General features: G+C 49.9%; 1 protein-coding gene across 1 annotated transcript in view; it reads left to right on the forward strand.

Moving 5' to 3' along the window:
* Positions 1–24,128, forward strand: part of LOC122371179 (protein unc-79 homolog) — a gene marked incomplete at its 3' end in the record, with an annotated part of 41,536 nt that overhangs the window by 7,811 nt on the left and 9,597 nt on the right. Inside the window, exons 5-22 of the mRNA XM_043347316.1 lie at positions 716–886; positions 1,350–1,427; positions 1,714–1,899; positions 2,255–2,275; positions 2,520–2,653; positions 3,115–3,210; positions 3,592–3,806; positions 4,111–4,204; positions 4,493–4,655; positions 5,069–5,210; positions 5,469–5,645; positions 6,056–6,179; positions 6,621–6,765; positions 7,117–7,265; positions 7,584–7,724; positions 8,041–8,178; positions 8,506–8,661; positions 23,848–23,959. Of these exons, the coding sequence (XP_043203251.1) occupies positions 716–886; positions 1,350–1,427; positions 1,714–1,899; positions 2,255–2,275; positions 2,520–2,653; positions 3,115–3,210; positions 3,592–3,806; positions 4,111–4,204; positions 4,493–4,655; positions 5,069–5,210; positions 5,469–5,645; positions 6,056–6,179; positions 6,621–6,765; positions 7,117–7,265; positions 7,584–7,724; positions 8,041–8,178; positions 8,506–8,661; positions 23,848–23,959 (2,442 nt within the window). The remainder of the gene's footprint in view (positions 1–715; positions 887–1,349; positions 1,428–1,713; positions 1,900–2,254; positions 2,276–2,519; positions 2,654–3,114; positions 3,211–3,591; positions 3,807–4,110; positions 4,205–4,492; positions 4,656–5,068; positions 5,211–5,468; positions 5,646–6,055; positions 6,180–6,620; positions 6,766–7,116; positions 7,266–7,583; positions 7,725–8,040; positions 8,179–8,505; positions 8,662–23,847; positions 23,960–24,128) is intronic.

A 24,128-nucleotide genomic window follows, 5' to 3' on the forward strand; every position in this document is an offset into this window, starting at 1 on the left:
TTTTTGGCGAATATATCCAAAAAAATGCTTTTTTGATTTTGGGGGGTCAAAACTCAAAAATTTCAAAAATTCGAGATAGCAGTTTTGTAGCCCTGTCAATTCTACACCTTTTATGTCTAGATCATTTTTCTGTATCTTCAAAGCTGTAGTCCTGACAGGTCTTCTCGCGAAGGTCTTTTTTCGGTCGAAAATGACAGAACATGACGTCACTCTGACGTCATTTGTGGCCAACCTATCATAGCCTCTGGAAAAATTTTTGGTCACAATGTGCAAAATTGATGCCCGGAGGGGTCCTGAAAGTTTGGTGGCGATATCTCCAGCCGTTTAGGAGATATCGACCGAAAAGGACAGGGGGGGGGGCCGTTTCGGCCCCCCCCCCTACGGGGCGCGGGTTAATCCCCGGCGTTTATCGACAGGGTTCTGACAATCGGTGCTGCACACCATGGTTCCGCCGATAACTCCGCTGTCGGTTCAATAACTCCCCATTGTTAGTACTCGTATTGACAGGGTTTGGCCAGTCGCTGCTGCACACCATGTCGTGTTTGGCAGGGCTCGGCCGTTAACTCCCCGGTGTTGTCGGGTCTATGACTCCCCGGTATGTTACCGACAGGTTTCGGCCAGTCGCTGCCTCACACCGTGTTGTGTCTGGATAACCGGGGAGACGGCACCAGACTCTGGTGCCGTTCGATCGTTAACTCTCCGGTGTTTTCGGCAGGTTTCGGCCAGTCGCTGCTGCACACCATGTCGTGTCTGGTGCCGTTCCTGGAGCACTCGCTGATCGACTCGCTGCCCTACCTGGTGGCCTCCAGCCTGGCCACCTTCCCCGTGTCGCTGCACCGGGACATCGTCAACACCCTGTGTCACTACCTGCTGCCGTTCACACTCAGTAAGGAGTCCCTCTGTCAGTGCTGCCGTTCACACTCAGTAAGGAGACTCGCTAACGGTGCTGCCGTTCACACTCAGTAAGGAGCTGACTCTCTGCCACTACCTGCTGCCGTTCACACTCATTAAGGGGACTGTCACTACCTGTTGCCTTTCATACTCAGTAAGCAGACTCTGCCACTACCGGCTGCGATATTCCCTTTCATGGGCGATGTTTATTGGCATTAAAATTTTGAAATACGTATTGATTCCATTAGTCGAAGATTGCTAACCATTGCGAAGGCTACCATCAGAAATGGGGAAATCGCTAATTTTCCGCGATACAAATTTTATCCGACGCTGATATTTGGAAAGGGAGCTTTGTAATTATAGCTCCTGAACCAATCTCTGCGATAGTCTCAATTAAACGACTGTGTGCTGCCCTGTCTGAGCACACTGAGGATAGGTATGTTGTCTGTCGCTCGCAGGCCCCGACGTGGAGAACTACACGTCCAGCTCAGTGACTGCCATCGTTATGGTGGTGTTCCAGTACACTGACCAAACCGGTGAGCAACACACAGGCGGCATCCTACTCTCGATATCGCGATAAATTCAGACTATAATTTAATAGTTTTTGCACGATATCTTTATGGACGTCGTTTTCAATCTTGCTCTCAGTATATGAGCCATAGAACGCCTGTAATTCGATCGGAACTGTCCACAAATGTCTGCTGGTTTCCTCTCCTTCCCGCCCGCCACACCCACAAATGACCCGGCTCTCCTGTGCCAGCTAATCTGTCACGCCGTTGTTTTCACCTCCCCCTGCCCTCCCCCTCCCCTACTCTCTCGCAGCGCTGCACTGTCAGCTGCTGGAGACGGTGATGTCGCGCCGGCGGATGGTGATCCGTGACCTGTTCTGTATCATCGCGCACGGCACGGTAAGCGCCCGACTGCCGGCCGCCCACCTGCTGTTCCACTACTGGCCAGCGCTGAACCCCACCTCGGCAGACCGACGCAACAACCTGCTGAAATTCACAGGTCAGCGCAGGGTGCTGGGAAGGGCGTGGAGGCAGCGGGGCATTCATTGTGAATGGGGCAAGGGCGGCACGACACTGCGGGAAAGGCAGCGGAACGCTTGTAAGGAAAGAGGGCTAATTGAGGAGACCAGTCGAAGCATGCGGTAACGGCTCACTCGTACGGCTTAGCTGGGCTGCTAACGTTCCAGTGAGTTGACGATCTGTCGAACTCACATGAGTGCATGGCGCGCTATGGAAATTAAAATGACAGCTAAATGCCAGCTTTAACCATGCTCCAATTTTGGTGTGCCTGAAAACTAATAGTGCAAAAGCGATTTAGAGCTGCGTTGATTGAATGTCATGATATTTTTCTCCAGGTCTCGATGTGGAGGATATCGGTGAGTCCTATTTGTTAATCATGACTGATTTTTCGTGCGTGGGTTCTGCTCTTGAAATGTTTCGCGTTGTTCTTTAAGGCTCAGTTGAGCACATTTGAAGCATCGAGTGCACATGTCGCAGAAAAATGGCGCAGTCGCAGTCACATGTGACAGTCTGATTGTTTTGCTTTCACTGAATGTATTGCCCGGAATTTCGCATGTGCTTCGTTCCTTTTTGACCGTGTGTACGCGTGTTACCACACAGGCTGGGAACCACATCAGTGTGAGAGAGACAACTGCCCCTCAAACGAGAATAACGAGGCGATTCAACTGTGCCTGGACCACAATGTGGCCGTGCTTCAGGGATCGGAGTATCCACCGCCGCTCTACCTCTGCCAGGTGAGGTAGATAGGCACTGAGCTGTAAGCTTTGAGCAGGGATCCGAGTACCCGCCGCCGCTCTACCTCTGCCAGGTGAGGTAGATAGGCACTGAGCTGTAAGCGTTGAGCAGGGATCGGAGTACCCGCCGCCGCTCTACCTCTGCCAGGTGAGGTAGATGAGCTTAATTGTGCCATGGGTACAATGTGAGCTTTTCGGGGTTCTTGGTCCTGACTTTGTCAGTCCAGATTGCTATCAAGACGAAAAATTGTAACGTAACGTAAACGCTATTTTGTTTGACTGTTGGTGATTGTCTGTGAATTTATCCATCAAAATATTAATGTCTTGTTACGATGGATATTTTTACATTAGGTATCCCATCATGTCCTGTAAGGAAAACGGTATACTGATGGCCAGAAACATGTCCAGGACGGAATTCTGTGCTTATGTACTGACACTAGTTGGGATGTCACTTGTTACAGCACTGCTCCCAGGACATCCGCGCGTCCAACTCGCAAATCAGCATGTTCGAGATCCTGCTGCCCATGCAGCACATGTCCACCACGTGCGAGAATAAGGTAGGTACCGACGGCAGACGGAGACGGGTGGGTCCCGTCCCCGGTCTGTGCCCGATAGGGGGATTCTATCTGGGAATGTCGAAGGCTGAGATGGACGAAAAACACCCAATACCCGTCAGACATGCACCGTGCACGGTAATATGCGCGTTGTGTAACGTTATGTAGCAGTACTTTTTCGGTATATGTGGTTCAGCGCATCGCTGTACTGATGTAGGTATCTGGCTCTGTCTGAGCTCATGGTTTTGCGGTCAAACAACGGCAATGAGCTTGCTAGCAGAATACTGTGACTTCATAAACACAGCCTTGTAGCGCCTTGTAGTCTCGGTCTGACGCATCAAACCCACTTCTGACCTCACTCTCACCGCTCTCACCCGTCCCCAGAACTGCCGCTCCAGCGACAAGCTGGCCATGTGCACGTGCTTCGCCATCGAGTGCGCCTCCTACAACGGCAACCGGCCGATCCGCTACTGCGCCCAGTGTGACAGTATCCGGCACAACAACCGGCGCGGGGGCGACCACGTCGTGCAGTACCGGATCGGATCGCCGTGGAAAATGGCGCCCGACGTGTCCAGATATATGGTCGAGGCCGTGGTCAGGTGAGGTATCCCGTGACATATGGATTTGGTGGATTGCGGACACGCGAGATGAAGTCTTTACATCGCAGTCAGGCTAGGCCAAGCCCCGGTGCATACCGAAGCCTGTATATACTCATGTACATACGTGGGAACGACGTTAAATTCAGAACATATCCCGTGAATGCACACATTAAGTCCGTCACAGTGCTGGTGGCTCTTGCGACCGGAGAGCTTCTCTCGCTAACGGGGACTGTCGCCGTTCCCTGCCGCGCTCCCAAGCTGCTGTTCCCTTTCGCCGACGGTATTTCGTCCTCCCCTTCGACAGTCTGCTGAAGGAGGCCCAGCCGCTGGCCGACAGCCGCCGCAGCCGGGAGCAGGAGCGACACACCCGGGCAGGGCTACTGGACGACGCCCAGCAGGTGAGTACCGCCGTAGCCGTGCTGGCCACTGCACTGCACCGCGGGGTTTATTCAGGTGCTCATAAAGTGCGCGGCCTTTTGAGTTCTGGGCGACGTTCAACATGCACCTCCCGCGCCTGCTGGTGTGAAGGGCTCGTCACCCTTGCTTGTCATGTTCTGAGTTGAGCTTTCTCAAACCAGAGTGGGTCTCTCTATCTCTGTTCCTCCATCTCTCTGTCTCTGTTTCTGTGGTTCACAGCCATCATGCTCCTCTTAAAAACTGCCTCTCACCCCCGTGCCTCTCCCCAGCAGGAGGGTCCCTCGCTCGAGGAGCGTCGCTCTCTCTCCCGTTACGGCGTCTGGCTGCTGGTGAACCTCTGCACACCCGACCGGACCACCTCGGAGCAGACGCTGGCCAGACTGCTGGCGGCGCTCTTCAACTGGTTCGAGGCAACTGCCTACCTCGGTGACGGTACGGTGGGGACTGGCGGCTCGGGGGCAGGCATAGCCGGCTAAATTGTTTCACTTTGCTCTTATTGAATTAAACGAACTTCAAGGGTAAAAGTTATCGAGAAAGGAGTACTGTCACCGTCTAAAACTACAGACAGTCTTTTGGCAACATTTCGCTGCATTTGCATTGCTTCTGTGTAGAAGAGTATCGTGAGGAATAAAACTCGCATTCGTACCAGAGAAGTTATGAAAAAACTGTTTTGTTGCGTGAGGATCCCGGTATTAAAAATATGCCCAGGGCACTAAAGAGTCTTTGGAGGGGGCTGAACATGCCGACTCCTTATCTCGTTGTTCGGTCGGATCTTCTGTGAGAGCCGATACCGCTCTGAGGTACGCTTTGTTCCGCTGTCTAACGTGCCGTCCGCCCGTCCACAGACCAGACTGGCGGCGCGCTGGAGCTGCTCAAGTCCGAGTACATCCACAGCTGGCTGCAGGCCATCCTGGCCGACCACTTCAAGACGTTCGCCTCGTGTCTGCTGCCGCGGCCGCCAGAGTACGCCAGAGTCGGCGGCCACTGGTACGTTAAGGGGGCCGAGTCAAAGAATTTGCGGACAGGAAATATTGGGTATTCTATTCGGCGTTTACTGTGCCTACGCTCTAGTCAAGTGCTCCAGGTACAACCGTTCTTGATGTCATATGTTGCCTATTTTTACTTCTTTCGTAGCCCCAGTTTTTTTCAATTAGCTGGAAGTGGCACTGGCTAATGATGACCTAAATCGGCTGGCTTAGATGGTAACAGTAATTCTTTGATAGCTAACGTTTGATACTTTTTCAGGGACGGCCTGGTGTCGAAGACGCAGCACATCCAGGAGGGCTTCCACCGCCTGTTCTGCCTGGTTCCGTACGACATCATCAGCGCCGAGCTGTGGAACCACATCATGCCCAACTGGATGGAGGCCATCCTGCAGGACGTACCCGAGGACGAGCTGCCAGAACTGAAAATCATACTCAGGTGGGGAGCTAGTGTATAAAATACTCGTTATCTCTGACAGATCGCGCTTATATTGGAACACCCGTATAAATCAGGGAGGGAGAGAAAGTACGCCATTACTAATAATCGGCTATGTTTCATGACCAGTTGTGCTGTTTGCGCCTCTGCAAAGTAATGAATGACGATATGATCAACTGTGGATCAATTAATCCGAATACAACTTTAGGCCATAAGGCTACTATCGTCGGTAGGATGATATGTTCAACACGCAGCTTTTCACCCAGTTTTCCTTTTAGCAAGGAACGCCGGCTACGACTGCTTGCCTTTGAACGGCAGTTTGACACAGCCTAGTTCAGCACGATAACGCTGACGCTAACGCTGATAACGCTGATAACCGCTAACACTGACCGTCCTTGTGACTCGTTTTGCAGTAAGCTGCTGGACCCGGACATGTCTCCGCTGGGGTTTGACTCGGACCAGATGTACCAGTTCGTGTCGGTACGGTTTCACTCCACGGCTCCGCGAGTTCAGGAGCAGGCCCTCACCTGGCTGCAGGTGAGCAAATGCGCGAGACCACCGACCGTCGGTGGCTGATCTGATGAGGCTATGATGCAGATTGCAGACTGAATACACCGTGATAGTGAGCCATGCTCGGTGTTGTGAGGAATGCATCGCGAATTGTAACCGTTAACTGTTTTGAAGCTGTGACTGGTTTCTCATTCTTCTCTCATATCTGTGAAGCACTAGTGTGTCATCAGGTCTACATACAGCTGTAGTTGCCACCCAGGTGGGCATCTGGGCTCTGACTTCACCCCTTCCCTTCTGCCCTACCCATGCCATCCCTTCCTTTTCGCCGCCTCCGACTGGTTCTGTTCTTGCTATGACCAGAATTCTCATCTCGCTACCCATAGGAACATCTCAATTTTCAACATCCCCATTCCTCTACCGGTAGGACGGCTCCCTCAATGTTCAACACCCCCACCCCGCTGCCTTCAGGTTCTCTCGATGGTGAACATCGCCATCCCGCTGCCGATTCTGCACAAGATGCTGCGGACCGGCGTCCGGTGCCTGCAGGCCTCCAAAGACGGCGCCGGGTCCAGGAAAGTCAGCTCCATCAGGTCACAGGTCAACAGCGATCTAGGTGAGTTTACGGCGATCTATTACAAACTGCTGGGTGGCTATCTTTTTTTTTTTTTTTTTAAGCGCGTCCTGCCTGTTACTAGAGTGCAATGGCATTGACGCTTTTTTAACGAGTTATGTTTTGATTTAGGACTCTTTTAAATGTTTCATTATGCATTGTTTTGCTCTTTCACATTGTGCGCTAGAGTACGCAACGTGAACCATCCCTCCCCAGAACCAAAGCCCGCTATAATTCTCCCCCCCCCCCCCTAACCACCCACCTCGCCTGCCGTCCATCTCCCCACACCACTGTGCCCGGCCGCCCGTCTGCTCACGCCACTGTTATGAGTGTATACGCTCGGCCGTATTCCAGGTCCGGTGGTGCAGAGCGAGTCTCGCGCGGCCTCGCCTCTCTCTGGTGAGGACTGTATGCCGGAGGAGGAGGTGCCGGTGAACACGGTGGATACTGCCGACCTCGTGGTGCCTTGCTACCTCCTCATGCTCGATGTGCTCCTCAAACAGGTCAGAGGACGGGCGGGACCGGCGGACTGTGGAGTGTGAACGACGGTCGCTTATGTTACAACGAAATATGGAATATAATTAGGATTAGTTCAGCAATGGAGTATTTTATGTAAAAACATGAAACTTTAATACGATTCATTACGAATTTAAAGCGATCGAAATGCTAAATTATAAAACGTCTCCGTTTTGCGTGGTTAAGTTACTGTCCAGGGGGCGGTACGTATCTTCCGTGTCCGTGTGTGTGGTTAACTGTTCAGCGTATAACGAATATTGTTTGTCAATTTTCAAACAACCTGCGGTTACGATACGTTTGGACAGATGGAGATCCAGGACGTGCCGCAGAGCCAGGGCCTGCTGGGCGGCCAGTCGCAGCAGGCCGTCATCCTGCTGAAGGCCATGCTGTCCTCGCCCACCGAGGGCAAACACACCTGCGACCCGGAGGATACACCCACACTGGAGGTGTGTTGCACACGGGCGCAGGCGCTGAGGGCCGACCGGCTGCGGGCCGTGTTTAAAGGGACAAGGTCAGGCTGTCATTGGACCTGGTATTGTTCACATGCATATCGATACTGTTACTTGCATGCCTATATCGCGACTGCGTAGAGGTAAAAATTTCATCTGATTTTTAGTGCTGGATTATCTCGCGTCGTGCTACTTAGCGTGATCGCAAAATAGTATCGCGCTATCGCGTCAGCGATTTACAGCTACAGTTCAGATAAATATATCGGTACATTGCAGGTGTGTGTTACTTTTCGTCGGCGGTCCTCACCCTCAGACATACCGGGAGAACAGTAAGGACGAGCCGATACGCGTGGAGCAGTGCGACGCCTGCGAGGCGCTCCTGGAGCTCTACCAGCTGGCCGGGGAGCTGCTCGGCTACATCTGTCCTCAGGAGACCGTCAAATCCGTGGAGGTGAGGGAGGGAGGTGGAATAGGAGGTATTCATTGAAGTGGAGATGATATTCAATAGGTGAACACAGCCTAGTTCTAGCACAGCACCCTTTTCTTCCTGGCTGTCGTATGTTGATATAACCGTGATGTTATCGTAGACGTCATGTCAATAACATGATTCGTCGTTTCATCGTTTTCCATCGTCGAAGGTCTTGTGCGGTGATGAATTAGGAATATCACTGTGAAAAGTGGTCGCTACCGTGATTGACTCAAGCAACCGTGCGTGACCCGCGTGACCCCTCTCCGTCTCTGAGACATTCATTCTCATCGAATCTCTATCGTCCCCCAGATCAGTGAGGAGGTGGTGGAGACGGGCCTGGATTCCCCGGCGCCCGTCCACGCTGATGAGCCGCCCGCACACGGACAGGAGAAGCCGGTGGCGCCCGTCCAGGAGCACGTCATCTCGATGGACGGGCTGCAGCAACATGTCATACAGCCGTCACAGGTACCGTCAGTATAAAGAATACATGCTTTGCAGCACCTTACCATCTTTGTGTACTGAACAGCTCATTGGTCTGTCACGCTAGTCGTCATGGTGTGTCGTTTCGGGAACTAGCGACCCGCGGCCGGGCGCCGCGGAGAGGCGCCCGCCATAGGGTTTTGGGGCTATTTTTTCACGTTTCGGTCGGAATCGTGAGAAGTACTGGTCGTAGCAAATATGTTCCCTGGTTTCTGAATCTTCAGCTCACGTGGAATGCGATAGGACAAGAGTCATTTTCGTACAGACAAAACTGTGCCCGCGTTTTTTGGTCAAAGTAAAAATGTTCAGCAGCTTTTAACACGTGGGCCGCCGCAAAACAGGGTACACCGGAGGACTTAAGATGCAATATCTCCTAAGCCATCATAGATAGCAAATATGTTCCCTGGATCTATGTAGATAATACTTTAGAGAACACTTCAGGCCAAAAATTGTTTCTCGACAACTTACACCCAGCCCGCGTTTTTGGCTTAAATGCAATGCAACACGGCAGCCGACCTTTAGGGCTCAGTTAGCGAGTTCATTTTTTAGCGAGCACTTCGAGCATTTCAGCGTTCGATGAAATGACATATTTTTTCAACGCAGTCGTTTCTTCATTTGCATCTAAACGCGACCTATATGATAATGTGATTGTATCGTCACACTAGAAGGTTTTTTGTTTGTTTTTTGTTTTGTTGGGTTAGGCCCTTTCGGTCGACAAGACCATTGCAGAGCCGGAAGGATGATAGGAATTAGGGGGAGACATTGGTCTGGGCAGGCACCCTAGTGAGTCGCCGGGGCTGAGCCCGTCCAGAGGACAGGCCACCCAGCCCCAAGGCACTCACTGCACCCGGCTACGGGGTGCGCTCCCTCAGGAGCAGCGGTGCCGCTCCAAGGGAGCAGCCCGCATGAGATAAAGTTGCCTGTCCAGCCCGGAGGGGGGTTGCGGCGTGGAGGAGAAGGATTTCAGTATCCTGAGGATAGAAGCACGGATAGGTGTCACTAGAAGGTGTAATTCATGGTAATTTATAGGGCGAATTCTCGGCGCACAGCAGCAGACGGACACCGACTGACCCACCATCTAAAGGCAGTTTGGCGAAGCAGTATCGTGAATCACAGCCGCGAGATGTCCCTAGCGTAGAACACCGTCTGTTTGCCCAGTTTAAATACGTGATGTTTGCCCTCTGTCAACCCCTCAGTCATGGGGTTGGGGTCGCGGATGAATGGGCGACCGCCCGCCGCGCGGGGAGGGGGCTGCTCCCCTAACCCGGACCGCCACGGCATGGGGACGGTCCCGCACTCGCGTGCCTCACGTCGCCGCCTCACACCGGTCAATTACGCTGGTTTTGAGGAACCGCCCATTGCGGTGGTGGGTGATCCAACGCAGGCCATGCCAGAACCCCACTGAGGGGGTATCACCCGTGTCAGCTGGCTCAGACCCATGATATCCCCATACCGAAAGCGACGTTCCAAAGAGCAATATGCCTTTAGTGGGTATTATTGATGTTTAATTCGAGAATGTGTGCATGGATGTAAGCAAATACCTACATGATATGTTGAAGTACCTACTCCAACTGTACAACTCTGGCCTCTCAGCTCGAGGAATAAACTGTTTTTACTTTAAAGACAGATTTTTAGTGACTTAACACTCGCACTTACATACAGGGGTGGGCAGATAAATTGGGACAAATTTCAACTTCCTCTAAAACGACTATTTTTTGAGTGATAAAGATAATTTTTGAACATAAATAGGTATAGGCTAATGAATACTTTTCCATGTTATGCAGGTTGCGTTGTAATTTTGAGTCGGCTGGTCACAGAACGTAGGCTTAAGCAAGCCACTATCAACTTAGTCCGCGCGCACATGCATGCCAATACTCTAATTATGCTCCATCAAATGGCTGAAAGTAGTGTGTATCGAACTGACGTAAACGTTGGAGGAAGAGCTAATATTGAGTCATCCTTACATGCCTATTGCATTGACACCGGCCGCTCCCCCGGTTTTCCAGGGGGGCTAAAAGGCAAAATTCAGTTAAATCAGAGGATCCTAGCAAAAACAGTGGCGCGAGCTTACAACGAAGGTAGCCCAGCCATGAGAAAGCGATATACCAGCACCTCAACCATGTACTCTTATGCATTGATGCATATTAACCTGTGAACATAGATGTTGAAGCAGCTGTGACGTTAAAAAGATTGTTTCCTCTTGAAGGGCTTGGAGAAGCGAGCAAGCACGTGCAGGTCTTTTTCGACGATGGTATCCCCATAACCGAACATATGAACAACTGCAAACACCATGTAACATCGCAACCAGCCCAGAAGACGTGATCTTAGTTCCAAAAAGCATGCAGCAGACATCGGTGATGGCATTCCACTCGGTGACTTCTGACGGTCACGTGGGGCCCCCTTATTTTACGGAATCGGGAGGGGGTTCACCATTACAGGGTACCTAATCATTATTCCGGCAGTTCGAATCAACAAGATGGAAGAAGGCAACATCCTACATGGAGTGATGCTCTTCGAGGAGTCAGCTCCCCGGCATACAGTAAATTAACCCTCGCCCGCACATGGGGGGGGGGGTGGTTGCCACCCCCCCCAGGTAGTCTTTCTGCTCTGCACTCAACATTTTTAGAGCTAGAAGGCTGATTTTTCGTATAGCTGCTCCTCTATCCTTTCTTGATGTCCACTGAAAATTTCAAGTTTCTGTGATTTTTGGTTTCGGAGATATGACCTTGTTTGTCAGGTCATGTCATGACCCAAATGGCCAATTCTCAACATATTGCGTTTGCCATGGGCCTTATGAGCTTTTGACACCCTGATTTCGGCCTTTTTTGCCAGTCTTACCTCCCACCTAACATGGAACATGTTGTTCGACGATGTACAGGGGTCAAGGTCAGGGTCAAGGTCAACCTAGGTCATCCAAGATAATTGCGTTTTAGGCAAGCTGAATTTACTTTTTTGAAGTTTTTTTGACTGCATTTTTGGTAAAAGCTTCTCAGATCATGATTTCATGTAATATGGACCCAAAAACAATCGGTGCACACATCAGTATACACACAGACACACACAGACATACAAACACATATAATTGACCTTGACCTAACTTGACCTGAAATGACCTCAGCAGCAAAATTCTGGTCGGGTAGTGTGACAAAGAGGTTCTAGCTGGCTTGGCACCAGAAAACAGCATCGTCATCGGTATTTGATAAGCAGCACACTTGATATCCAACGGTGACCCAAAACAGCAACATTTTTTAGTTTGACCTGACCTGGAAGGTCAATGACTGACCTGAGAAGGTAAAACTGGGTATCATTGGATTCGTCTCTTCCCAAAGAATCTTTTTGGTCTTTACCGCTAAGCTCTATCTCCAACAGGAACGAAATGGCGCGGGGGGGGGGGTGGCAACCACCCCCCCCCCCCATGTGCGTTCTAGGATGGGAAAATGGCATGTGCGGGCGAGGGTTAAATACAAAATCTCCTGAAACGAAGGATCCCGCAAACTGTACCCAAGGGAAAATGCCCCCTTCCTCATTAAACCTCAGCCCACACAAGTTTTGGTTCCTGGGGCGTTTTTGCGGGTTAGTCTAACGGACGTCCTCATGTGACTGTGGTGAGCCTCAGCAGTGTCAGTTGGCTACAATTACGAGTCATTTCAGACGGGAGATCTCGCCGTGCGTGCGGCCAGTCCAGGCACCGATAAGGACTGATGCAGGCGGACCACGGTGACCATATTTGGTGATAAATGTGTAAAATTGGTGAGACAATATGTGATCCAAATTTGAAATGCCTATGTTAACAAATTTCTAAGCTACGGCGTTCTAAATGCAAATATGTATTTTGTCCCAATTTATCTGCCCAACCCTGTATAGCGGGGTCGAACGGACCCCCTCCCGGTTTTTCGCGAATAATTCGCGCAAAAAGCGGCCGATCGCAACGAAACTTTCAGCACCCTCGAGTTAATCAATTTTACACTTACTCTTAAACTTTAATGACCCTCACCCCAATGACCTTTGACCTGATTCATGGTCTGATTCTCGAGACCATGTTTGACCGGAATCGCGAATTGGCGTATGGCGGCTGAGGCTCACATTATCCGCGCAATTTCCAATCTTTTTTTGGTGTGGGTTTCAAGGTCCTGTGAAGGTCAGGTCAAAGTCATTGACCTTTGATGATCTTGCTTCACTATTTCGAGTTTTACATGTTTCTATGGTAGTTTCTGGGGCTGATTTCGAATTCCCATTTGGAGATTTATGAAATAGTTTTGGTGCCCTCGTATGCTACGAAGCTGTCAATAGTGGTCAACACCTGCTATGGATGGCCGGCAGGTCACCTTATGGTTGACCTGACCTGACCTGACCCGACCTGGCCTAAATACATTAAGACATCAAAGATATGTGATCAAAGCTAACATGAACTACGTGTTCAGCACCCCACAAAATCCCTTTTTCAACCTCACTTTACGAACTTCCAGCAAGTCCCGATTTTCCCGATTTTTGGGTCATTGACCTGACCTGGAAGGTCAACCAGTGACATAAATAAGACCATAAAATTGGGTATCATCGGCTTACTTTCGTTGCGGGCAACGCGCTCGTTTTTTCTGCGAAGCTCTAGCTCCATCAGAGGCCAAACGGCAAGGAGAGTCTAACGGACCCCCCCCCCCCCCCATATGCGTTAGACGCTGGCAAACACGAATACGGGCGAGGGTTACAACGAAGGAGAAATATACGAGCGAACGGACCGCGCAAGCGAAGCGAAATCTTTTTAACCCTCGCCGGCACAGGCCATTTTGCGTCCATCGACGGCACAAGGGGGGGGGGAGGTACGACCCCCCCCCCCTCGCGTTTGCCCCTGATCGAGCTACAGCTTCGCGGAAAAAAAACGAGCGTGTTGCCCGTCACGAGAGGAAGCCGGTGATATCCAATTTCAAGGTCCTAGGTCATCGGGAGACCTTCCAGGTCAGGTCAATGACCCGAAAATCGGGAAAATCGGGACCTGTTAGAAAGTCGTAAAGTGTGGCTGCTAAGGGGTTTTCCGGGGTGCTGATCACGAATATCGTGTTAGTTTTGATCAGATATTTTGTTTCTAAGCATTTAAACCAGGTCGGGTCAGGTCAGGTCAGGTCAGGTCAACTGGTAGGGGTCGTGACGGGCATTCGTAATGCGTGTCAACCGCCTCTGACAGCTTCGTAACATGTTACGAAGGCAACAAAACAACTTCGTAAATGTATAAATGGTTGCTAAATTCGAAATCAGCTCCAAAAACTAGCCTAGAAACATGTAAAACTCCAAAAAGTGAACCGATGTCACCAAAGGTCAATGACCTGACCTGACCTGACCTTCAGGTGACCTTGACAACCACCCTAATGCATGGGAGGAACATCAACTCACATGTTGGAACGTTTAAAACCACGAAAAGCTTGCAAACGCGCGGCTAAAGCGAGCCGACATACGACGAATCGCGATTCCGGTCAAGCATGGTCTCGGAAAAGAGGTCATAGGTCAAAGGTCACTTGGGTCAGGGCTATGAAATTTTCAGGGTAGGTGTAATATTAATCATTACGAGGGTATCGAAAGTTTCGTCGCGATCGGCCGCTTTTTACGCGAGTTATTCGCGACAAACCTTGGGGGGGGGGGGGGTGCATCAACCCCCACCCCTTGTGCCGGCGAGGGTTAAGATAACGGAAAGATATCAGCATTTACATATAACGGCCCGGCCCAGCCTGTAACGCTTTTGAGAGGCATATATTTCATGCCTCAGTAACCGTTGCAGTGGTTGGGCTGATCGACCTGCCGCCCTTTTTGTTGGGAAGCCTATTTCTTCTACCCCGTAATTAATTGCTCTTAATACATCTACATATAACATACATAGGTGATCGTCGTGGCAACTGGCACGTGTCACGCGAAAGCTGTTTTGTTGAAGTAGCACTTTTGAAAGACCTAAACCTTTCTAGTAGAGGTTTTAGCCAATGGGTCTACAGACAGTACAGGGATATTTCTATCTTCCACTCCTCTGAGAGCTAGAGCTTCGCGGAAAAAAATGAGCGTGTTGCCCGTCACGAGAGGAAGCCGATGATACCCAATTTTAACCCTCGCCGGCCCTATTGGTTTTCTACATATCGACACCTTTTTTTAAACCCCACATCTGTTCTCCGGTGAATTTCCGGGAAGCACGAAAGATCTCTTTTTAGAAGTGTCAATCGTCCGATCCTGATCAAATTTGTGTGTTCGTAAGCTTGCTCTGGCATTGCTTGATTTGCCAAGACAGACAAACTTAAGAAAAATCGAGTGACTGTACCTTTTTTAAAGGTTTCTAAACAACTTGTCTGAGCTTCACGGGAGAACAAATGTGGGGTTTAAAAAAGGTGTCGATATGCGCCGGCCGAGGGGGGGGGGGGGACGAGTACGACCCCCCTCGCCGTTTCGCCCCTGGTGGAGCTAGCGCGTCGCGGAAAAAAAAACGAGCGTGTGCGCCGTTACGAGACGCAGAGATTGGTACCCGATTGTAAGGTCCTAGGTCAACCGGTGACCTCTGAGGTCAGGTCAAGTGCCCCAAGGCACGGTTCAGTTTTTGGTGAATAACTTCGCAAAAAACGGCCGCAGAGCCGCGATTTTGGCAGCATCGTGTTCGCCTCGCTCAGGCGCGTCGAATGATATATTTTTGTTCGGGTCAGGTCAGCTTAGGGTGTTGACCTCAGGTCAAGGTCAGGTCAGCACCCCCAGGTCACGAAGTTGGTCGAAAGAGATCATGTCGCATATCATTCGATTCGGCAGGTCTTTCTGAGTCCATTGGTGGCTTTCCCGACTCGCTAGCTCAATTTGATCAAGAGTTATTGACGAAAAAATAATATGACCTTGATGACGTCATAAATGACGTCACGCAAGGTCAACATTGCAAAAGTACGCATCTAACCTTGCAAGGAGTGCATTAAATCACGATTCTGTGTGCTTGAGATAGTTGTAGATCGTTGCCGTCAACAGAATAGCAGTCTTTATTTTTCCCCATTGACTTATAAATGGTGAGGTCACGAAAATGGCCTGACCTCATATGACCTTTAGGAAAAATCCGAGATATACAAGATGTGAGACTCATAATGGATACTAGATCCTGCAAGTTTCATTTCCCTGTGACATCTCCTCTAGCAGTGAGGGCGTTGCGAAGTTGCGACATCTGAAGACCGTGCAGAGGTTCACTTATGACGTCATATGTCAGTGACCTGACCTGACCCAAAAATGCGGTTGGTGTCAAAAGATCCGGCTTGAATCAAAGGTCAGGTATGCCAAGTTTCAGCTCTCTATCGCCAGCGCGTTCGGAGCTATCGCGAAAAAAACCCTATGGGGGGCGGCACCCGCCCCCCCCCCCCTCGGCCGGCGAGGGTCAAGGTCCTAGGTCATCGATTGACCTTCTAGGTCAGGTCAATGACCCAGAAGTCGGGAAAATCGGGACCTATTAGAAAGTCGTTAAGTGTGGCTGCTATGGGGTTTTCCCGGGGTGCCGATCACGAATATCGTGTTAGTTTTGATCACAGATGATGTCATTGAGCATTTAGACCAGGTCGGGTCAGGTCAGGTCAGGTCAACCAGAAGGGGTCGTGACGGGTATTCGTAATACGTGTCAACCGCCTCTGACAGCTTTGTAACATGTTACGGAGGCACCAACACTACTTCGTAAATGTTCAAATGGTTGCTAAATTCGAATTCAGCTCCAAAAACTGGCCTAGAAACATGTAAAACTCGAAAAAGTGGACCGAGGTCACCAAAGGTCAATGGCTTGACCTTACCTTCAGGTGACCTTGACATCCACCCAAATGCATGGGAGCAACATCAAATCACATGTTTGAACAAATCACATGTTCGAAACCACAAAAAACTTGCAAACGCGCGGCTAATGCGAGCCGGCATACGCCGAATCGCGATTCCGGCCAAACATGGTCTCGGAAAATAGGTCACAGGTCATTTGGGTCAAGGTCATGAAATTTTCAGGGTAGGTGTAAAATTGATCAATGCGAGGGACTGAAAGTTTCGTCGCGATCGGCCGCTTTTTACGCGAGTTATTCGCGAAAAACCTTAGTGGATAGTTGCATACCCCCCCCCCCCCCCTGTGGCGGCGTCCGGCGAGGGTTAAGCAGTCGAAAAAGCACTTTTGGACAATTTACATGTGAATGAGACGTGGAAAGGCAGTAAAAACAGCTGCAATGGGCTCAGTTTTACAATAGGCAATCGATTGGGATGCCACATGAGTTTTTACCGGTCAGGTCATGAGCTCGACCTTAAAAAATGTTCATCTTTGGAGGTCAAATTACACACCATTCTACACTATTGGACGAGAGAGACATGCTGCTAGCCGAGCGGATTGTTTTTAATGCCTATGTAGTATGTACCCACAACAATGACAACAATGCACCGCTGGGCTACGCTTCGCTTGCGTTCCAGGACCGTAGTGACGTCACAGGAAGGGACACGGGCGGACCGCTGATGACCCGCCCGCTGTCAAAGGGCGGGCTGGGTTTGACGGGCGCACAATAGCGGCCGCGCGCGTGTTCCTGAAAGCGATAGCGAAGGCACGGGCGCCGGAAGGGTTGGACGCTTTGACCCTCTCCCAGACCTCCTGCTGTTACTGCCAAGGTTACTGCTACTGAGAAGGAAAATAAGTGACGGTGGTATTCACACAGGCTTTCCACTAATTTCTAACGTTTCGCACGTGTCGTCAACAATTCTCGTCCCCTAGAAATACTTGCACGATGCTTGCACGAACACTAAGGTAACCGGCCTGTTAGTTTGAAACGCCGCCAAAAACATAGGTTGCTCCATGGTTACGAGCGAGCGAGCGCAGCGAGCGAAGTGAGTCTTTTCAATATAACGGAAAAATCTCAGTATGAGCGGCCCGGCCCGGCCCGGCCCGGCCCGGCCTGTAACGCTTTTGAGAGGCTTACATCTCAGCAACCGCTGGACCGATTGGCCTGCGGTCTTTTTTGCTGGGTAGCCCCATCCTGTCTACCCCGTAATTGACTACTTTTGATACATCTGAGTGACCGTCGTGGCACGTGCCACGTGAAATGTCAAGGGTGTTCAAGCAGTTTTGCAAAAGTAATGATTTTGAGAGGCCCATATCTCAGCAGCGGCTTGAGCGATTGTCTTGCGGTAATTTTTATAGTGTAGCTGCATCCCTTCTACCAAAGGTCGGATACTCTTGATCTATGTGAGTGCCCCCCACTGCACGTGCAAAATACAAAAAGAAGAGGTGCCAAATTTGTTCCCATTTCAGTAACTCGGTAATTACTGGGGCGATTTCGTTGAAACTTGGCATACAGGTAGGCACCCACCAGGCGATGCATTCCCATGTGTTGCGGTTAGGGTGCTACTGCACGTGCGCACGTGCAGGGGGCGTTTCCGGATCTCGAGAACGGCTGGGCCGATTGCGCTCAAATTTGGTACACGGTTGGGGACCGGTTAGTAGGGTGCCGTGCAAAAGTCAGTTTGGACCCCATTTGCACGTGCGCACGTGCAGAATGCCGCTTCCAGATCTCAGGAACGGCTGGGCCGATTGCGTTCAAATTTGGCACACCGCTAGCGACCGGTTAGAAGGGTGCTTTGCGCAAGCCCGTTGGAAGTACCCTCTCGCCCTTCCGCACGTGCAGGGCTCACTATCTCGCTCGCTCGTTCTTCGCCCAAAAGGCGGTTTACTGGTATAATCTCTTCCATGCATGTGACCGGTCTGGAGCCTTTTCGCATTAGATCGATGCGCGTTTTTATCGATATAGGATCTCCATCGATCTTAGAATTTGGCGAATTTGCGATCTGAATGATGGGGTGGAACAAAATTAGAATGGGTCTGAGCCAGGACAGTAGAATAGGAGTTGAACCCAGAGTCACCAAAATCTTACTAACTCCGACTCCGGAGCCGAATCGACATCGCTAACTGAATGGCTCAAAGTTATACCCGAAGCGGAAGCCAGTCTGCCGAAAAATAGCCGTTTTCACGACAGGCTTTCTGGCGAGTGGACTTATATGGTAGTGTTCGCCATGGGCCGGACCAGCCAATGGGTCATGCGGCTGGGCTGGGTCACGGGCTGGGCTGGGCCCTCAAATATAAATAATCGATGGGCTGTGGTGAGTGTGGATGGGCTGGGACAAGGACTGTAAAGTGGACTCAGAGGTTCGCGACTGAGCTTAAAACAAAAACTATAGCTTATTACTGTGCAAGACTAAAAAAAAAAACGAATGAAAGCATATATGTGCAATGTGCATTGTGCATGCTGCTCCAAAAAGATTGTTTCTTTGCGCCTATGGATGACATATGTACCTTATATATGACATATGTACCTTATACCTAGGTTTGGTGTCCATGATCCATTCATTGTTGACGGGCTGGTCCGGGCTGGACGGGCTAGACCGGGCTGGGCTTCAACAATTTTACTATGCATGGGTTCGCGCTGGGCCGGGCTGTCAACCCATGGGCCTGGGTCGGGCTGGACTGGGATTTTGCGGCCCGTGGCGAACACTGTTACATGGACTAAATCTACAAAAATCTCTTTAACAGCAAATAGTTATGTTCATACATATAAAAAACGACAATGTATTCAAATACACATTCAAATTAAGCCAACGAAATATCACGAACTCTACAGAAGGGAGGTGTGAACGTGGCGATCAGTTCTGGAAAGAAGATAGGCGAACTGATCGAACGACGTAAAACGAAACATGGTTCCGAAGCGAATGCGAAAAGTGTTGTGTATGAAATTCCATGTAAGGGGTGTGGACAAAGTTACGTGGGGGAAACAGGGTAGATGTAAGGGTAAAGGAGCACAAGAATGACGTCAGGTTCCATCGCACATCGAATGCGATCGTACTTCACATTGAAAAGTGTAACCATCTGCCTGACTGGGATGGGACGCAGATCTTAGGAAAGAACATGACAAAACGAAAACGCAAAATCATCGAAGCCGCTCATATTATCTCACGCGAAACATTTAATACTAGGAGTGGGTTCATTCCTTTAGCGTCTGGTGCTGTTCGTCTAGTAATAGGTAGTCCCTGAACTGTATCCCGTGCGGTGAAGTCAATTTGCCTTTTGAAATATTTGAAAACATTCCTTCATTTTAGCAGACACACAGTGATCAAGGTATTTGTTACCGAAAGCTCTGTTTTTTAATTGTGTATTTGAATACATTGTCGTTTTTTATATATATCTGTCATGGATAACACACATATGTTCATATCATGACTTTATTTTAGTATTTTAACCCTCGCATGTGTAGGGGTAGTTGGATGGACCCGCGTCCCGCCCCCTCGGTTTTTCGCGAATAATCTCGCTCAAAAAGCGGACGATCGCGACGAAACTTTCAGTACCCCAGAGTTGATCAATTTTACACATACTCTTTTTCTTTCATGAACTTGACCCAAATGACCTTTGACCCCTGGCCTTTTTCTCGAGACCATGTTTGACCGAAATCGCGATTCAGCGTATTTTCAGCGTATATTTTGATTCAGCGATCACATTATCCGCGCGTTTCCAGTCTTTTTTGTGTTGTAAACGTCCAAACATGTCAAATGATGTTCGTCCCATGCGGCATGCATTACGGTGGGTGCCAAGGTCACGTAAAGGTCAGGTCAGGGTCATTGATCTTTGAGGACCTTGATTCACTTTTTCGAGTTTAACATGTCGTTAGGCGGCACGGGCGGACATCGATAGCAGCGCCTCTATCGGTCACTAGGGAAAGCTGGGCTGTAGGCGACGAAATACCGGCTGAGTTGTCACAAGTTAAACAGGTTTATAGACATCCGTCTTGTGACAAAGTTGAACTTTTGCCTTCAATATTTCTACAGGCAATTTTAGAAGTGCCTTCACATAGACTACAAAACCGTTTAAATTATTTTATTCACTTCAAGCCTTCCCTATTGTTCTTGATGATGCGGGAACTATTTCTAATTAGTGTTTCTAGCTTAGTAAAAGAACATATTGTGCAAACGATGAAAAAAGCATAAATGGAAGATTTTAAATGCAATTTTATGTAACAAATAATGGTAAATTCTCTACACATCAAGGAAAAGGTGCATGCTAACTGATAATTTAAAGTTCTTGGGGCCAGTTGGTTTCTTCTTTTCTTACGTCGCCCCAATGGCCGCGAATACACTTGTGATAACGCCTATCGTCCTGGCATCCGTTTGAACATTTACTTAGTAGTTACGAGCGAGCGAGCGCAGCGAGCGAAGCGAGTCTTTGCAATATAACGGGAAAATATCAGTATGAGCGGCCCGGCCCGGCCCGACCGGGCCTGTAACGCTTTTGAGAGGCTTATATCTCAGCAACCGCTAAACCGATTGGCCTGCGGTCTTTTTTGCTCGGTAGCCCCATCCCTTCTACCCCGTAATTGACTACTTTTGATACATCTCAGTGACCGTCGTGGCACGTGCCACGTGAGAAGTCAAGGGTGTTCAAGCTGTTTTGCAAAAGAAGTGATTTTGAAAGGCTCGTATCTCAGCAGCCGCTTGAGCGATTGTCTTGCGGTAATTTTTGTAGGGTAGCTGCATCCCTTCTACCAAATGTCGGATACTCTTGATCTATGTGAGTGACCCCCACTGCACGTGCAAACAGCAAAATACAAAAAGAAGAGGTGCCAAATTTGTTCCCATTTCAATAACTCGGTACCTAATTACTGGGCGATTTCGCTGAAACTTGCCACCAGGCTATGCATTCCCATGTGTTGCGTTTAAGGTGCTACTGCACGACGTGCAGTGCACGTGCGCACGTACAGGGGGCGCTTCCAGATCTCGAGAACGGCTGGGCCGATTATTTCAACATTTTTTTTTTCTTCAAAAAGCGGCGCACAACTCGGGAACCAATAGAGCTACCCGACTCAAGAAACAATAGACGCAGCAAAACGGACGAGAAGGCAAACGAGAGAACGCGACGAGACATTTACGATGAGCACCTGAAAGTTGAATTTCAAGGTCACAGGTCGGGTCAAGGTCAGATCAAACACATGAAATTGGGCTTTCAGTAGCATGGGTCCAAAACACCTCTGGTGACCTGACCTTTGACCTGACCGAAAAAGTGACTTAAGTATAAAGTTCGCCATTATTCCTTACGCTTTTTCGAACGTCGCTTTCCCCGTATCGCTACATGGCCCAGGAGCCGAGCTAAAAGGGGGGTGTTCAAACACCCCGCCCACCAGCAGGGCGTGTAATTCCAGGACCCCCAGCGGGGTGCGGGTTATGAAATGCATTCATCATGGTCGTGAAGTAGTCACAATAAATTGCCAAGATTCCATTCAAGATTTTGGAAACCGTAGAACGATAGGTAATCAAAAATCGAAGATGGCAATTTGATTGTTCATGGTAGGTATAGGCAGTCCAATGACGTTTACGGCATGTCTGTATGTCTATTCTGTGCCTACCCATGATTTTTTTAAACATGTGTCGTTTTTTCGAAAGCTCAAATCATGACGTCAGTAAAACCTCGATATCTTAACCCTCGCATGTGTGCGGCGTTTGCCAGCTTCTAATGTGTAGGGGGGGGGGTCGGTTGGACCCCCCCCTTGCCGTTTGGCCCCTGATCGAGCTAGAGCTTCGCGGAAAAAACGAGCGTGTTGCCCGTGACGAGAGGAAGCCGATGATACCCAATTTTAAGGTCCTAGGTCATTGGTTGACCTTCCAGGTCAGGTCAATGACCCAAGGTCGGGAAAATCGGGACCTGTTAGAAAGTCGTAAAGTGTGGCTGCTAAGGGGTTTTTCGGGTGCTGATCACGAATATCGTGTTAGTTTTGATCACAGATGATGTCTTTAAGCATTTAGACTAGGTCGGGTCAGGTCAGGTCAGGTCAACCAGTAGGCGTCGTGACGGGTATTCGTATTACGTGTCAACCGCCTCTGACAGCTTCGTAACATGTTACGAAGTCACCAAAACTACTTCGTAAATGTTTAAATGGTTGCTAAATTCGAATTCAGCTCCAAAAACTAGCCTAGAAACATGTAAAACTCGAAAAAGTGAACCGAAGTCACCTGACCTGACCTGACCTGACCTTCAGGTGACCTTGACACCCACCCTAATGTATGGGAGCAACATCAAATCACACGTTTGAACGTTTGAAACCACGAAAAGCTTGCAAACGCGCGGCTAATGCGAGCCGACATACGCGGAATCGCGATTCCGGCCAAACATGGTCTCGGAAAAGAGGTCACAGGTCAAAGGTCATGGGGGTCAGGGTCATGAAATTTTCAGGGTAGGTGTAAAATTGATCAATGTGAGGGTACTGAAAGTTTCGTCGCGATCGGCCGCTTTTTACGCGAGTTATTTGCGAAAAACCATGGGGGGTCCATCCGACCCCCCCCCCCCCCTACACATGGGAGGGTTAAAAAATTGGACCGATTTTTTGGGAAATTTTGTCACAATAAATTTCTATAGATTCCCTACATGTACCTACCTACACAAAATTTGGAACAAAAAAAAAAACATCGTCCCTATGCTAAAATTCTGCACCAGCAACATTCCAAGTGTTCGTGCTTACAAACGAGCCAATTGTTTATATGGACTCTCAGCTGCTCCCGGGTCATGCGCAGCGCCTCGCCGACTGAGCGTATGCCAGGCTGAGGCGACAAGCCAGCCCGTCACCGCAAGAACGGCGCTGCCTCCCTCCCCCTCCTCCCGACCCCGTCCCCCGACCGGCGCGGCATTCCTCAGGCCACAATAGTGACTCTCCTCCCTCAGTTGACCCGTCCTCAGGTGCGGTGTACACTGGACAAATACCTCTGCCGGGGCTGACGGGGTCCATGTTTGAACAAGGGATTAAGGGAAGCCTTCAAATATCTCAGACGGAGTTTTCGCCGAAACTACCAGCTAGCGCCATCCACCGGTGAACGGCGGTACTAAACTTCATTCGCTAGTTCCCGAAACGACACACCATGCGTGTAGTCGAACAGTACTTGCGTCAAAACACGCCATATACCACTCAACACCGTACATACATGCACTCAATACTGCCGGCATGCAGCCGTTACGAACATTCCCGCTGCCGTTTCAACTACCTTGCCCATAGTAGCGCCACTCCCAAATGTATCTTAACTCTTCCTTCTCAGTAAACTCACCTTCAACGCTCTCCTCACAGAGACATTCAAAACCTCGGGATTATTCGCCGTCGCTTCCCCACCGTATGCTAACCCTCCCGTTCCCCCGCGTCTCAGGTCATGATGGCCACAGAGGAAGTGACTGAAATGGACGTGGCCGCCAGCATCCCCGCCGAGCGCGTGGTGCGCGCCGTCGCCAAGGCCGTCACCATATCAGAGGATGACATCGGTGAGAGGCCTGGCTGTGAGGGCGTGATTCGGCGATTTGTTTCATTTCCTATCCCTACCGCCCTTATCTCCCCGTTAAATTCTTTCGTGATGAGTATTCTCACGTAACCCGTCCTTGATCCGTACGTGATGCGGCCGTGACTCGTCCGTGACTAATTCGTGACTCATCC

This window comes from Amphibalanus amphitrite, unplaced genomic scaffold, assembly GCF_019059575.1.
Source record: "Amphibalanus amphitrite isolate SeventyFive unplaced genomic scaffold, NRLGWU_Aamphi_draft 001213F_arrow, whole genome shotgun sequence".
Lineage (NCBI taxonomy): Eukaryota > Metazoa > Arthropoda > Thecostraca > Balanomorpha > Balanidae > Amphibalanus > Amphibalanus amphitrite.